The following is a 17,237-nucleotide window of genomic DNA, read 5'->3' on the forward strand; positions in this document are numbered from 1 at the left end:
CTCTTTATGTAGTGTGGTGTTGTCTCTCTTTATGTAGTGTGGTGTTGTCTCTCTTGTCGTGGTGTGGTGTTGTCTCTCTTGTCGTGGTGTGGTGTTGTCTCTCTTTATGTAGTGTTGTGTTGTCTCTCTTTATGTAGTGTGGTGTTGTCTCTCTTGTCGTGGTGTGGTGTTGTCTCTCTTTATGTAGTGTTGTGTTGTCTCTCTTTATGTAGTGTGGTGTTGTCTCTCTTTATGTAGTGTTGTGTTGTCTCTCTTTATGTAGTGTGGTGTTGTCTCTCTTGTCGTGGTGTTGTGTTGTCTCTCTTTATGTAGTGTTGTGTTGTCTCTCTTTATGTAGTGTTGTGTTGTCTCTCTTTATGTAGTGTGGTGTTGTCTCTCTTTATGTAGTGTGGTGTTGTCTCTCTTTATGTAGTGTTGTGTTGTCTCTCTTTATGTAGTGTTGTGTTGTCTCTCTTTATGTAGTGTTGTGTTGTCTCTCTTTATGTAGTGTGGTGTTGTCTCTCTTTATGTAGTGTGGTGTTGTCTCTCTTTATGTAGTGTTGTGTTGTCTCTCTTTATGTAGTGTGGTGTTGTCTCTCTTTATGTAGTGTGGTGTTGTCTCTCTTGTCGTGGTGTGGTGTTGTCTCTCTTTATGTAGTGTGGTGTTGTCTCTCTTTATGTAGTGTGGTGTTGTCTCTCTTTATGTAGTGTGGTGTTGTCTCTCTTTATGTAGTGTTGTGTTGTCTCTCTTTATGTAGTGTGGTGTTGTCTCTCTTTATGTAGTGTGGTGTTGTCTCTCTTTATGTAGTGTTGTGTTGTCTCTCTTTATGTAGTGTGGTGTTGTCTCTCTTTATGTAGTGTGGTGTTGTCTCTCTTTATGTAGTGTGGTGTTGTCTCTCTTTATGTAGTGTGGTGTTGTCTCTCTTTATGTAGTGTGGTGTTGTCTCTCTTTATGTAGTGTGGTGTTGTCTCTCTTTATGTAGTGTTGTGGTGTCTCTCTTTATGTAGTGTTGTGTTGTCTCTCTTTATGTAGTGTGGTGTTGTCTCTCTTTATGTAGTGTGGTGTTGTCTCTCTTTATGTAGTGTGGTGTTGTCTCTCTTTATGTAGTGTGGTGTTGTCTCTCTTTATGTAGTGTGGTGTTGTCTCTCTTTATGTAGTGTTGTGTTGTCTCTCTTGTCGTGGTGTGGTGTTGTCTCTCTTTATGTAGTGTTGTGTTGTCTCTCTTGTCGTGGTGTGGTGTTGTCTCTCTTTATGTAGTGTTGTGTTGTCTCTCTTTATGTAGTGTTGTGTTGTCTCTCTTTATGTAGTGTGGTGTTGTCTCTCTTTATGTAGTGTTGTGTTGTCTCTCTTTATGTAGTGTGGTGTTGTCTCTCTTTATGTAGTGTGGTGTTGTCTCTCTTTATGTAGTGTTGTGTTGTCTCTCTTTATGTAGTGTTGTGTTGTCTCTCTTTATGTAGTGTGGTGTTGTCTCTCTTTATGTAGTGTGGTGTTGTCTCTCTTGTCGTGGTGTGGTGTTGTCTCTCTTGTCGTGGTGTGGTGTTGTCTCTCTTTATGTAGTGTTGTGTTGTCTCTCTTTATGTAGTGTGGTGTTGTCTCTCTTGTCGTGGTGTGGTGTTGTCTCTCTTTATGTAGTGTTGTGTTGTCTCTCTTTATGTAGTGTGGTGTTGTCTCTCTTTATGTAGTGTTGTGTTGTCTCTCTTTATGTAGTGTGGTGTTGTCTCTCTTGTCGTGGTGTTGTGTTGTCTCTCTTTATGTAGTGTTGTGTTGTCTCTCTTTATGTAGTGTTGTGTTGTCTCTCTTTATGTAGTGTGGTGTTGTCTCTCTTTATGTAGTGTGGTGTTGTCTCTCTTTATGTAGTGTTGTGTTGTCTCTCTTTATGTAGTGTGGTGTTGTCTCTCTTTATGTAGTGTTGTGTTGTCTCTCTTTATGTAGTGTGGTGTTGTCTCTCTTTATGTAGTGTGGTGTTGTCTCTCTTTATGTAGTGTGGTGTTGTCTCTCTTTATGTAGTGTGGTGTTGTCTCTCTTTATGTAGTGTGGTGTTGTCTCTCTTTATGTAGTGTGGTGTTGTCTCTCTTTATGTAGTGTGGTGTTGTCTCTCTTTATGTAGTGTGGTGTTGTCTCTCTTTATGTAGTGTGGTGTTGTCTCTCTTGTCGTGGTGTGGTGTTGTCTCTCTTTATGTAGTGTGGTGTTGTCTCTCTTGTCGTGGTGTGTATTTTGTCCTATATTTATATTTTATTTTTAATCCCAGCCCCGGTCCCCACAGGAGGCCTTTCAGTATTCATTGTAAATAAGAATTTGTTCTTAACTGACTTGCCTCGTTAAATAAAGGTTAATATAAAATAAATACAAATCTACGGGGCTTAAATGAGGACCAGTCAACCTTTTGATACAGGATGCAGTGACGCATATTAACACTGATGCGTATTAGAATTGAAGTGGGATACAGTAGCCTTCCCCAAAGGAGGAGCAAATTACTATTATTATGTATTTCTTAGAGAGACAACACATGAACTGTTGGGTAAATTATCGTGTGTACTGTTGAGGATCTGTCTGCCCAGTTTTCTGCACAACAAATTTTTTTTCTTCTTTTAATGCCTCTTTGCTGCCCCCTGGTGTTTAAACTGGATGTTACGCAATAGTTTGATGTAAACTCACCTTCTCCATCGTTTCAGTGACCTTGAATTTCATGTTGTTGTAGAATTCCCTCTTGGGTAGTAGATACAGGAGAATCAGATCACATACTACAGTCGCCTTTGGAAACAGCACAAGTAGAGCACAATTTGAGCCAGAGAAATATTATATAAATGTAATTTTGTGATCACAACTACCTCCATTACATTGTTTAATCGATAAACATATTTGTTTAGTCTATTGCTATACAAGCTGTTTAAGAGATATACAGTAGACTACTGGAGATTCTGTAAGTTTTGCAGAATCAGATAGGATATATATTATCAGATAGGATGCATAGTATTAGATAGGATGTGTAGTATTAGACAGGCTGTGTAGTATTAGACAGGATGTGTAGTATTAGATAGGATGTGTAGTATTAGACGGGATGTGTAGTATTAGACAGGCTGTGTAGTATTAGACAGGATGTGTAGTATTAGATAGGATGTGTAGTATTAGACAGGATGTGTAGTATTAGACAGGCTGTGTAGTATTAGACAGGATGTGTAGTATTAGATAGGATGTGTAGTATTTAATGGAATGTGTAGTATTAGACAGGAAGTGTAGTATTAGATAGGATGTGTAGTATTAGATAGGATGTGTAGTATTAGACAGGAAGTGTAGTATTAGACGGGATGTGTAGTATTAGACGGGATGTGTAGTATTAGACGGGATGTGTAGTATTAGACAGGATGTGTAGTATTAGATAGGATGTGTAGTATTAGATGGGATGTGTGGTATTAGATGGGATGTGTAGTATTAGACGGGATGTGTAGTATTAGACAGGATGTGTAGTATTAGACAGGATGTGTAGTATTAGACAGGATGTGTAGTATTAGATAGGATGTGTAGTATTAGATAGGATGTGTAGTATTAGACAGGATGTGTAGTATTAGACAGGATTTGTAGTATTAGATAGGATGTGTAGTATTAGACGGGATGTGTAGTATTAGATAGGATGTGTAGTATTTAATGGAATGTGTAGTATTTGATAGGATGTGTATTAGATAGGATGTGTAGTATTAGACAGGATGTGTAGTATTAGATAGGATGTGTAGTATTAGACAGGATGTTTAGTATTTAATGGAATATGTAGTATTTGACAGGAAGTGTAGTATTAGACATGATGTGTAGTATTTAATGGAATGTGTAGTATTTGACAGGATGTGTAGTATTTGACAGGATGTGTAGTAGTAGATAGGATGTGTAGTATTAGACAGGATGTGTGGTATTTGACAGGATGTGTAGTATTAGACAGGATGTGTAGTATTAGACAGGATGTGTAGTATCTAATGGAATGTGTAGTATTAGATAGGATGTGTAGTATTAGATAGGATGTGTAGTATTAGACAGGAAGTGTAGTATTAGACAGGAAGTGTAGTATTGAAAGACTCACCACTCCAAAGATTCCAACACCAGATCCTATAGCTGTTAGTGTTGGAATGATATCAAATTTTCTGGCCTGGAAAATAACAATAACATCAACAATCTTGAAAAAAATACTTGAATCAATTCAAAAATACTGTCTGGAAATTTACAAGGATCGCAATCATGAACTTCATGAACTTACCACTGAACGAACAATGATGTCAAATCGAATCCCAAACACTTTCAGAAGCGTTCTTTTCTCCTGTGTGTCCTCCATATAGTGCTTTGCATACCTAAAGCACAACATTTAGACACACTTTTCAGCCACTAGGCTAGTGTTCAGATCTGTATCTCTCTTCTGCTTTTCACATGACCCTAGCCATGCAACTAAGAAGAGTGAGCTGTATAATAAATAGTGTAACTTCCTTAGTCGCATGGTTAGCACAACCCCCAATGCTTAGCACGACCCCCAATGGTTAGCACGACCCCCAATGGTTAACACGACCCCCATGGCTAACACGACCCCAATGGCTAACTCGACCCCCATGGCTAACACGACCCCATGGCTAACACGACCCCCATGGCTAACACGACCCCCATGGCTAACACGACCCCAATGGCTAACACAACCCCCATGGCTAACACGACCCCCATGGCTAACACGACCCCCATGGCTAACACGACCCCAATGGCTAACACGACCCCAATGGCTAACACGACCCCCATGGCTAACACGACACCAATGGCTAACACGACCCCCATGGCTAACACGACACCAATGGCTAACATGACCCCCATGGCTAACACGACCCCAATGGCTAACACGACCCCCAATGGCTAACACGACCCCAATGGCTAACACGACCCCCAATGGCTAACACGACCCCCATGGCTAACACGACCCCAATGGCTAACACGAACCCAATGGCTAACACGACCCCAATGGCTAACATGACCCCCATGGCTAACACGACCCCCATGGCTAACACGAACCCCATGGCTAACACGACCCCCATGGCTAACACGACCCCCATGGCTAACACGACCCCCATGGCTAACACGACCCCAATGGCTAACATGACCCCCATGGCTAACACGACCCCCATGGCTAACACGACCCCCATGGCTAACACGAACCCCATGGCTAACACGAACCCCATGGCTAACACGACCCCCATGGCTAACACGACCCCCATGGCTAACACGACCCCCATGGCTAACACGACACCTTTCTCTGTGTTTTTCTTTCATTTATTTGGAATCTTAACTCAGAAAAGGCTTTTCAATTTAAGAAAGTGGCCCTTACAAGAATGATCAATAAATACTTTGTTAATGATTTATTGAGATAGGACAGGAAATGTAGAAGAGATTGTGAGTCAGAAGGGCAGTAAATTGGACTTCAAAACCCATGCTGACTCTGGTACACATTTGTGCCAGGTTCTGCAGCACGAACCACAAGACCATGATGCTTTATTTACCTGAAGTTGTATCCCACAGATGCTCTGGCCGTGTCTGCCTCGTCGGGGTTTCCATAGAGACCGTGGAAGGAGTAGATCGGTTTACAGTCTGACTGGTCATGGTCCAGGTTACAGGTCCAGTCAATGATGATACCAATCGCCCCACCCTGTCAGATCAATCAATACATCTAGTCAACGATGGTACCACTAACCCCAAACAGCATTATACTATCAATACATCCAGTCAACAATGTTACCACTAACCCCAAACAGCACCATACCATCAACAACAATACATCCAGTCAATGAGGGCACCACTAACCCCAAACAGCACCATACTATCAACACATCCAGTCAATGAGGGTACCACTAACCCCAAACAGCACCATACTATCAATACATCCAGTCAATGAGGGCACCACTAACCCCAAACAGCACCATACTATCAATACATCCAGTCAATGAGGGCACCACTAACCCCAAACAGCACCATACTATCAATACATCCAGTCAATGAGGGCACCACTAACCCAAACAGCACCATACTATCAATACATCCAATCAATGAGGGCACCACTAACCCCAAACAGCACCATACTATCAATACATCCAGTCAATGAGGGCACCACTAACCCCAAACAGCACCATACTATCAATACATCCAGTCAATGAGGGTACCACTAACCCCAAACAGCACCATACTATCAATACATCCAGTCAATGAGGGTACCACTAACCCCAAACAGCACCATACTATCAATACATCCAGTCAATGAGGGTACCACTAACCCCAAACAGCACCATACTATCAACAACAATACATCCAGTCAATGAGGGCACCACTAACCCCAAACAGCACCATACTATCAATAACATAAGCAATCAACGGAGGCATCAATAACACCAGTGTCTTCAAATACTTTTTAAATCAGTTGCAATTTGAGTGTTCTCAGAAATGACCTTTGACAGAGCATACCTCGTTAACAATCACACCACCATCATACCATGTCACCAATAACACCAGCATCATATCTCGTTACCAATAACCAACACCATACCTCGTTACCCATAACACCATCATCATACCTCGTTAACAATCACACCACCATCATCATACCCCGTTACCAATAACACCAGCATCATACCTCGTTACCAATAACACCATCATCATATCTCGTTACCAATAACACCAACACCATACCCCGTTACCAATAACACCATCATACCCTGTTACCAATAACACCATCATCATACCTCGTTGCCCATAACACCACCATCATACCCCGTTACCCATAACACCATCATACCTCGTTACCATAACACCATCATACCTCGTTTCCCATAACACCACCATCATACCCCGTTACCCATAACACCATCATACCTCGTTAACAATAACACCATCATACCTCATTACCAATAGCACCACCATCATACCTCGTTACCAATAACACCACCATCATACCTCATTACCAATAACACCATCGTCATCATACCTCATTACCAATAACACCACCATCATACCTCATTACCAATAACACCACCATCATACCTCATTACCAATAACACCACCATCATCATACCTTGTTACCAATAACACCACCATCATCATACCTTGTTACCAATAACACCATCATCATACCTCACCACCATCATACCTCGTTACCAATAACACCATCATCATACCTCATAACACCAAAACACACAGCCATACAGGGACTGACAGGTACTTGCAAACCCCCTTCACTCATAAATATAATAGCATATTGCTCACCACTTTGGCTATGGCGGCAAAGTTGAAGCCAGACATCTGTACCAAGTCGCCCAGTCTGAAAATGGGACACAGTGGGGCTGTCTTTGGGTCATACAGGCAACTTTTGATGTACTGATTGTCGATACCTTCTACGAGGTTACACCTAGAGTGAGAACAGGAAGAGATCATTGTTAAAAAGATGGCAAGTTAATATCATACTGTACTTGTCATGTGGCAAAATAGATATTTGAATCAATATCACATTTGGCACCTCCTCCATATTCAGTGCATAGCTACATACACAATATGTGTGTGATGTAATGCATGTATCAAACATAGCAACCATTGCCTGAGGCTCCTTAATGGTCCTCTGGTCACCTCACTCATAGAAGAAACGGGGAGACAGTAAACATCAGTAATCTACTTGAAGGAAAATGTTGTTACATACAGTACCAGTCAAAGGTTTTGACACACCTGTCATTCAAGGGTTTCTCTTACTTTTTACTATTTTCTACATTGTAGAATAATAGTGAAGACATCGGAACTATGAAATAACACATATGGAATCATGTAGTAACCAAAAAAGTGTTAAACAAATCAAAATGTATTTTATATTTGAGATTCTTCAAAGTAGCCACCCTTTGCCTTGATGACAGCTTTGCACACTCTTGGCATTCTCTCAACCAGCTTCACCTGGAATGCTTTTCCAACAGTATTGAAGGAGTTCCCACATATGTTGAGCACTTGTTGGCTGCTTTTCCTTCACTCTGTGGTCCAACCTATCCCAAACCATCTCAACTGGGTTGAGGTCGGGTGATTGTGGAGGCCAGGTAATGTAATGCAGCACTCCATCACTCTCCTTCTTGGTCAAATAGCCCCTATACAGCCTGGAGATGTATAATAGTCCCACTAAGTGCAAACCAGATGGGATGGCGTATCGCTGCAGAATGCTGTGGTAGCCATGCTGGTTAAGTATGCCTTGAATTCTAAATAAATAATTGACAGTGTCATCAGCAAAGCACCATCACACCTCCTCCTCCATGCTTCACGGTGGGAAACACACATGTGGAGATCATCCATTCACCTACTCTGAGTCTCACGAAGGCACAGCGGTTGGACCCAAAAATCTCAAATTTGGACTCATCAGACCAAAGGACAGATTTCCAACAGTCTAATGTCCATTGCCTGTGTTTCTTGGCCCAAGCAAGTCTCTTCATCTTAATGGTGTCCTTCAGTAGTTTCCTTTGGAGTCCTTTGCAGCAATGTGACCATGAAGGCCTGATTCACACAGTCTCCTCTGAAAAGTTGGTGTTGAGATGTGTCTGTTACTTGAACTCTGTGAAGCATTTATTTGGGCTGAAATTTCTGAGGTCCAGTTAACTCTAATGAACTTATCTTCTGCAGCAGAGGTAACTGTGGGTCTTCCTTTCCTGTGTCGGTCCTCATGAGAGCCAGTTTCATCATAGCTCTTGATGGTTTTTGCGACTGCACATGAAGAAACTTTAAAAGTTCTTTAATGTTTTCGCATTGACTGACCTTCATGTCTTAAAGTAATGATGGACTGTTGTTTCTCTTATTTGAGCTGTTCTTGCCATAATATGGACTTGGTCTTTTACCAAATAGGGCCATCTTCTGTATACCACCCCTACCTTGTCACAACACAACTGATTGGCTCAAACGCATTAAGAAGAAAATCAATTCCACAAATGAACTTTTTAGAAGGCACACCAGTTAATATAAAATGCATTCCAGTTGACTACCTCATGAAGCTGGTTGACAGAAAGAGTGTGCCAAGAGTGTGCAAAGCTGTCATCAAGGCAAAGGGTGGCTATTTTGAAGAATCTCACATATAAAATTGGAGTGGCCATCACAAAGCCCTTTCCTCAATCCTATTGAAAATATGTGGGCAGAACTGAAAAAGCATGTGCAAGCAAGGAGGCCTAAAAACCTGACTCAGTTACACCAGCTCTGTTAGGAGGAATGGGCCAAAATTTACCCCACGTATTGTGGTTTGCTTGTGGAAGGCTACCCAAAACGTTTGACCCAAGTTAAACAATTTAAAAGGCAATGCTACCAAATACTAATTGAGTGTATGTAAACTTCCGACCCACTGGAAATGTGATGAAATAAATAAAAGCTGAAATAAATCATTCTCTCTACTATTATTCAGACATTTCACATTCTTAAAATAAAGATGTGATCCTAACTGACCTAAGATAGAATTTTTACTAGGATTAATTGTCAGGAATTGTGAAAAACGGAGTTTAAATGTATTTGGCTAAGGTGTACGTAAACTTCCGACTTCAACTATATATATATATATATATATGAGTTCCACGACCTACAAGACAGATCGGTTGAGGGACGAGTGTCGCATAGGAGTGACGCCATCTGACGTGAGGCAATGCTTAAATGGTAAAATAATCTAATATCACAATTTACTTGATTTATATATAGTTCTATTATTATAATCATTTAAGTTTAGCTCACATAATATCATTTCAAGGTATACAATAAGGTGTCTGTAATAGAATAGATGTAATTTCTGTCTCTTTCTAAATACTGTATATTTTAGCTCACATAATACTTAATTTATATAGTTGCACATTTCAAATATGGACTGTCCAGAGATATTTTACCCATGATCTTGATAATTGTATTTTAAAGACAGTTGAATTTAATCGATTAAATAAACTGGAAAGGCATAAAATATTATGAGTAGGCTACATTGTTCTGAGAATATGAAATATAATTATTCATGTCACTGAGGAAGAGAGGGTAATGTATAACGTTTACATTATGTCACGATATGTTATTGTTAGTCATCAGGGATCCTCTGGGAGGAGAAGAGACACAAGTCTGGTACCAGTCACCATAACAGCCTTGAGTTGGGGAGCAGTGAGCACTTTGGGGAAGAGGTCAGGTCAGATGAAGTGAGGAAGAACAGATATCATAATATCATTTCAAGGTATACAATAAGGTGTCTGTAATAGAATAGATGTAATTTCTGTCTCTTTCTAAATACTGTATATTTTACAACGGTGAGGGAGTGCCAAGATGGAGGCACGATGGCTTCAAAACAGCACCCCCTGTCTGTCATCTAGTGTATATATACATAATGTATTATGAATCTGTGGTTGTGTTAAATGTGTCATTACTGATCATCTATCTTCAGAAAGGTAGTCAGCGGGAAATCTATTTTTGATTTACATTTGGTTGAGTTGTCAACTAACATGAAGAAAAAATGTCACCATTGGATTTAGGTTAAAAGTTGGGTGAAAATCTGACTAAATTCTTTTAACGTTGATGACTTCTGCAAATCCAATCAGTTTTCCACAGTGATTCAAAGTAATCTGGTAATGCCCTCCGTTCCTGCTTTGATCAAATTGAATATTTTTGTTGAAATGACGTGGAAACAACATTGATTCAACCATTTTCCCCCTATTGGGTTGTGTATATCTCTATATGACTTTAACCTATAGAATCTGGCTCTTCTAATGTTAACCTATAGAATATGTCTCTTCTCATGTTAACCGATAGAATATGTCTCTTCTAATGTTAACCTATAGAATATGTCTCTTCTAATGTTAACCTATAGAATATGTCTCTTCTCATGTTAACCTATAGAATCTGGTTCTTCTCATGTTAACCTATAGAATATGTCTCTTCTCATGTTAACCTATAGAATCTGGCTCTTCTAATGTTAACCTATAGAATATGTCTCTTCTCATGTTAACCTATAGAATCGGGCTCTTCTCATGTTAAACTATAGAACCTGGCCCTTCTCATGTTGACTTATGTTGCCTCTCATGATCCTAGGAGAGTTACTGGATGACCTGCCACCGACCTGACCTCAGCTCGCTATCAGGGAGTTACTGAATGACCTGCCACCGACCTGACCTCAGCTCACTATCAGGGAGTTACTGAATGACCTGCCACTAACCTGACCTCAGCTCGCTATCAGTGAAACAGGAGGGGAGAGATGTCCTCATGTTGTTGCTATGCTAATTGGCAATGGTGTGGTAATGGTGTGGTAATGATGTGGTAATGGTGTGGTAATTTTGCTGTATAATGTTTGGCAGGATCGTGTAGGTTCAGAGAGACAGACACCACCTGTGTCCAGCACAGCTTATCGTGCAAATACCTAATGATATTAGGAAGAAGAAGCAACTATTTAATGCTTTTATGAGTATTATAGACTGGATCCATGGTTATTCTCCTCATTTCCAATATTTAATTATTTTTTATTTTTTTTATTTTTATTTCACCTTTATTTAACCAGGTAGGCTAGTTGAGAACAAGTTCTCATTTGCAACTGCGACCTGGCCAAGATAAAGCATAGCAGTGTGAGCATACAACAAAGAGTTACACATGGAGTAAACAATTAACAAGTCAATAACACAGTAGAAAACAAAGGGGGGGTCTATATACAATGTGTGCAAAAGGCATGAGGAGGTAGGCAAATAATTACAATTTTGCAGATTAACACTGGAGTGATAAAAGATCAGATGGTCATGTACAGGTAGAGATATTGGTGTGCAGAAGAGCAGAAAAGTAAATAAATAAAAACAGTATGGGGATGAGGTATGTGAAAAGGGTGGGCTATTTACCAATAGACTATGTACAGCTGCAGCGATCGGTTAGCTGCTCAGATAGCTGATGTTTGAAGTTGGTGAGGGAGATAAAAGTCTCCAACTTCAGCGATTTTTGCAATTCATTCCAGTCACAGGCAGCAGAGTACTGGAACGAAAGGCGGCCAAATGAGGTGTTGGCTTTAGGGATGATCAGTGAGATACACCTGCTGGAGCGCGTGCTACGGATGGGTGTTGCCATCGTGACCAGTGAGCTGAGATAAGGCGGAGCTTTACCTAGCATAGACTTGTAGATGACCTGGAGCCAGTGGGTCTGGCGACGAATATGTAGCGAGGGCCAGCCGACTAGAGCGTACAAGTCGCAGTGGTGGGTGGTATAAGGTGCTTTAGTGACAAAACGGATGGCACTGTGATAGACTGCATCCAGTTTGCTGAGTAGAGTGTTGGAAGCCATTTTGTAGATGACATCGCCGAAGTCGAGGATCGGTAGGATAGTCAGTTTTACTAGGGTAAGCTTGGCGGCTTGAGTGAAGGAGGCTTTGTTGCGGAATAGAAAGCCGACTCTTGATTTGATTTTCGATTGGAGATGTTTGATATGAGTCTGGAAGGAGAGTTTGCAGTCTAGCCAGACACCTAGGTACTTATAGACGTCCACATATTCTAGGTCGGAACCATCCAGGGTGGTGATGCTAGTCGGGCATGCAGGTGCAGGCAGCGACCGGTTGAAAAGCATGCATTTGGTTTTACTAGCGTTTAAGAGCAGTTGGAGGCCACGGAAGGAGTGTTGTATGGCATTGAAGCTTGTTTGGAGGTTAGATAGCACAGTGTCCAAAGACGGGCCGAAAGTATATAGAATGGTGTCGTCTGCGTAGAGGTGGATCAGGGAATCGCCCGCAGCAAGAGCAACATCATTGATATACACAGAGAAAAGAGTCGGCCCGAGAATTGAACCCTGTGGCACCCCCATAGAGACTGCCAGAGGACCGGACAGCATGCCCTCCGATTTGACACACTGAACTCTGTCTGCAAAGTAATTGGTGAACCAGGCAAGGCAGTCATCCGAAAAACCGAGGCTACTGAGTCTGCCGATAAGAATATGGTGATTGACAGAGTCGAAAGCCTTGGCAAGGTCGATGAAGACGGCTGCACAGTACTGTCTTTTATCGATGGCGGTTATGATGTCGTTTAGTACCTTGAGTGTGGCTGAGGTGCACCCATGACCGGCTCGGAAACCAGATTGCACAGCGGAGAAGGTACGGTGGGATTCGAGATGGTCAGTGACCTGTTTGTTGACTTGGCTTTCGAAGACCTTAGATAGGCAGGGCAGGATGGATATAGGTCTGTAACAGTTTGGGTCCAGGGTGTCTCCCCCTTTGAAGAGGGGGATGACTGCGGCAGCTTTCCAATCCTTGGGGATCTCAGACGAGATGAAAGAGAGGTTGAACAGGCTGGTAATAGGGGTTGCGACAATGGTGGCAGATAGTTTCAGAAATAGAGGGTCCAGATTGTCAAGCCCAGCTGATTTGTACGGGTCCAGGTTTTGCAGCTCTTTCAGAACATCTGCTATCTGGATTTGGGTAAAGGAGAACCTGGAGAGGCTTGGGCGAGGAGCTGCGGGGGGGGCGGAGCTGTTGGCCGAGGTTGAAGTAGCCAGGCGGAAGGCATGGCCAGCCGTTGAGAAATGCTTATTGAAGTTTTCGATAATCATGGATTTATCAGTGGTGACCGTGTTACCTAGCCTCAGTGCAGTGGGCAGCTGGGAGGAGGTGCTCTTGTTCTCCATGGACTTCACAGTGTCCCAGAACTTTTTGGAGTTGGAGCTACAGGATGCAAACTTCTGCCTGAAGAAGCTGGCCTTAGCTTTCCTGACTGACTGCGTGTATTGGTTCCGGACTTCCCTGAACAGTTGCATATCACGGGGACTATTCGATGCTATTGCAGTCCGCCACAGGATGTTTTTGTGCTGGTCGAGGGCAGTCAGGTCTGGGGTGAACCAAGGGCTGTATCTGTTCTTAGTTCTGCATTTTTTGAACGGAGCATGCTTATCTAAAATGGTGAGGAAGTTACTTTTAAAGAATGACCAGGCATCCTCAACTGACGGGATGAGGTCAATGTCCTTCCAGGATACCCGGGCCAGGTCGATTAGAAAGGCCTGCTCACAGAAGTGTTTTAGGGAGCGTTTGACAGTGATGAGGGGTGGTCGTTTGACTGCGGCTCCGTAGCGGATACAGGCAATGAGGCAGTGATCGCTGAGATCCTGGTTGAAGACAGCGGAGGTGTATTTGGAGGGCCAGTTGGTCAGGATGACGTCTATGAGGGTGCCCTTGTTTACAGAGTTAGGGTTGTACCTGGTGGGTTCCTTGATGATTTGTGTGAGATTGAGGGCATCTAGCTTAGATTGTAGGACTGGCGGGGTGTTAAGCATATCCCAGTTTAGGTCACCTAACAGAACAAACTCTGAAGCTAGATGGGGGGCGATCAATTCACAAATGGTGTCCAGGGCACAGCTGGGAGCTGAGGGGGGTCGGTAGCAGGCGGCAACCGTGAGAGACTTATTTCTGGAGAGAGTAATTTTCAAAATTAGTAGTTCGAACTGTTTGGGTATGGACCTGGAAAGTATGACATTACTTTGCAGGCTCTCTCTGCAGTAAACTGCAACTCCTCCCCCTTTGGCAGTTCTATCTTGACGGAAGATGTTATAGTTGGGTATGGAAATCTCTGAATTTTTGGTGGCCTTCCTGAGCCAGGATTCAGACACAGCAAGGACATCAGGGTTAGCAGAGTGTGCTAAAGCAGTGAGTAAGACAAACTTAGGGAGGAGGCTTCTGATGTTGACATGCATGAAACCAAGGCTTTTTCGAACACAGAAGTCAACAAATGAGGGTGCCTGGGGACATGCAGGGCCTGGGTTTACCTCCACATCACCCGCGGAACAGAGAAGGAGTAGTATGAGGGTGCGGCTAAAGGCTATCAAAACTGGTCGCCTAGAGCGTTGGGGACAGAGAATAAGAGGAGCAGTTTTCTGGGCATGGTAGAATATATTCAGGGCATAATGCGCAGACAGGGGTATGGTGGGGTGCGGGTACAGCGGAGGTAAGCCCAGGCACTGGGTGATGATGAGAGAGGTTGTATCTCTGGACATGCTGGTAGTAATGGGTGAGGTCACCGCATGTGTGGGAGGTGGGACAAAGGAGTTATCAGGGGTATGAAGAGTGGAACTAGGGGCTCCATTGTGAACTAAAACAATGATAACTAACCTGAACAACAGTATACAAGGCATATTGACATTTGAGAGAGACATACAGCGAGGCATACAGTAATCACAGGTGTTGAATTGGGAAAGCTAGCTAAAACAGTAGGTGAGACAACAGCTAATCAGCTAGCACAACAACAGCAGGTAAAATGGCGTAGACTAGGCAACGGGGCCAACAGATAAAACAAACAAGCAGAATGGAGTACCGTGATTTATGGACAGTCCAGCGTGCATCAGCTATGTAGCCAAGAGATCAGTGTCCAGGGGGCAGCGGTGGATGGGGAAGGGAAGCTGGCCTGGCGAGTGTTATCCAGGTAAAAAAAAAAACGAACAATGACTAAATAGCTTGTAGCTAGTTAGCTGGTTAGCTTCTGGAGGTTCTTGAGTGTGTTCTAAAAATAAATAAAAAATAATAGCGATTCCGTATCACATTGGGTGAGGCAGGTTTCCGGAAGGTATAAACAAATTAAAAGTCAAAAGAGATAGAAAGTAAATATGGGTCCGGTGGGCGTTTGGGACGCGGCGATTCAGGCGGTTAGCAGGCCTGTGCTAACAAGCTAACAGTTTGTAGGCCCGGGCTAGACAAGGTAGCAGTTAGCGGACCGGAGCTGGACAAGCTAGCAGTTAGCAGGCCGAATTAGCAAGCAGGGAGATAGCGAGGGCTAGAGAGTTAGCCTTTGGGGGACGTCGCGATGGGGTGAGTCTGTTTATTCCTCTTCATGCGGTGACATCGATAGACCGGTCGTGGGCCCGGGTATTGTAGCTCAGGAGTATGCTACGGTGGTAGCGCAGGCCGGGCTAGCTTCAAGCTAAGTGGGTGGAAACGCTAGCCAGGGGCTAGTTGTGAAGATCCAGCGTATTTGGAAGCTTAGGTTTAGCAAAATGTTTTTAAAGGGATAGCTATGTAAAAAACGAAAAATAAACAAAATATAAACAAAATATACAGGGACACGACACGACAGGACGACTTACTGCTACGCCATCTTGGAATAGGCGTTGATGAAAGGAAGTTACCTTTGCGTATCAAACGGGGGTCTTACCTCGTAACACCATAGGCTGGAAAGTTGATTGTGTTTTTGATGAACAGTGTGAAGTTCTCTGCCGACATCAACAGCGCAGGACTGCACAGGAAACAGTAGAACAAATGAAAACAAAGACCAACAGACACACACACACAGACCAACAGACACACAGACACACAGACACACACACACACACACACACACACACACACACACACACACACACACACACACACACACACACACACACACACAGACACACACACAGACACACACACACAGACACACACAGACACACACAGAAAGGTCATAACAAGAAATTGGTAGAGACCGTTTTCATTTCATCAGCCTACAAATAATTCGGGTAGAGTCCAAAGGTTGTTCAGTACCATTCAGTACATAACACTTCTGATGAGTAGTTAAAATGTTATACCTGTAAAGCTTGAACATAATTTGATTGATCTTACATACTCTGGGATACTGCCGTCATCTTCCACAGGACACCAGGCTAGCACCTCACACATCTTGGTTGTGTTCACCAAACACTTCCCCGTCATATGTCCTTGGGGGGTGGGGGGTGGGGGGTGGGGTGGGGTGGGGTGGGACATGGAGAAAAGGCACGAGGGATATAGCTTTTCCAACATGGAGTAACAACTATGAGCCCACAGATTAGGGTTGTCACCATATCAGTAAGGTGACACTCGAGAGGTATCGTGGCAAGGACACAAAACATGAAGCTGACTGAATTCCCTGAGGAAAACAGTCCTAATGTTGGAAACAAACAGCCTGATGTTGTCACCCAGAATCACATGTTTCTATAACCTGTTATATCACACTATGTTCCAAACAGCAGGGTATTTTAAAGAATCAAAGCGTTTAGTCTGCTTTGTGTTTGCCTTGTTGCCAGGGGAAAATCAGTTATCGTAGTATCGTGACAACCAGTACCACAGATGAGGATGTCTTTTAACTCGAAGAAATGACTTCCACTTCAAATAGAATTGCTATTTCAATCATCCATTCATCCAAACGTCTTAAAATCTTGACTAAAATGTGTGTCATTACAGAACACCAAAGGACATGGGTTCAGTGAGTCTCTTTCATCTCTCACTGATTTTATACTGTAAGGATCATTTCTTTCTGC

General features: G+C 42.7%; 1 protein-coding gene across 4 annotated transcripts in view; it reads right to left on the minus strand.

Moving 5' to 3' along the window:
- Window positions 1-17,237, minus strand: part of LOC109878641 (P2X purinoceptor 1) — a 68,357-nt gene that overhangs the window by 5,718 nt on the left and 45,402 nt on the right. For all 4 annotated transcript variants that reach the window (XM_031807596.1, XM_031807595.1, XM_031807598.1 and 1 more), the window contains exons 5-11: window positions 16,568-16,658; window positions 16,115-16,195; window positions 7,251-7,392; window positions 5,498-5,643; window positions 4,222-4,312; window positions 4,048-4,113; window positions 2,637-2,732 (exon numbers count right to left, since the gene is read on the minus strand). In XM_031807596.1, coding sequence (XP_031663456.1) covers window positions 2,637-2,732; window positions 4,048-4,113; window positions 4,222-4,312; window positions 5,498-5,643; window positions 7,251-7,392; window positions 16,115-16,195; window positions 16,568-16,658 — 713 coding nt within the window. The remainder of the gene's footprint in view (window positions 1-2,636; window positions 2,733-4,047; window positions 4,114-4,221; window positions 4,313-5,497; window positions 5,644-7,250; window positions 7,393-16,114; window positions 16,196-16,567; window positions 16,659-17,237) is intronic.

This window comes from Oncorhynchus kisutch, linkage group LG28 (genome assembly GCF_002021735.2).
Source record: "Oncorhynchus kisutch isolate 150728-3 linkage group LG28, Okis_V2, whole genome shotgun sequence".
Taxonomy (NCBI): domain Eukaryota; kingdom Metazoa; phylum Chordata; class Actinopteri; order Salmoniformes; family Salmonidae; genus Oncorhynchus; species Oncorhynchus kisutch.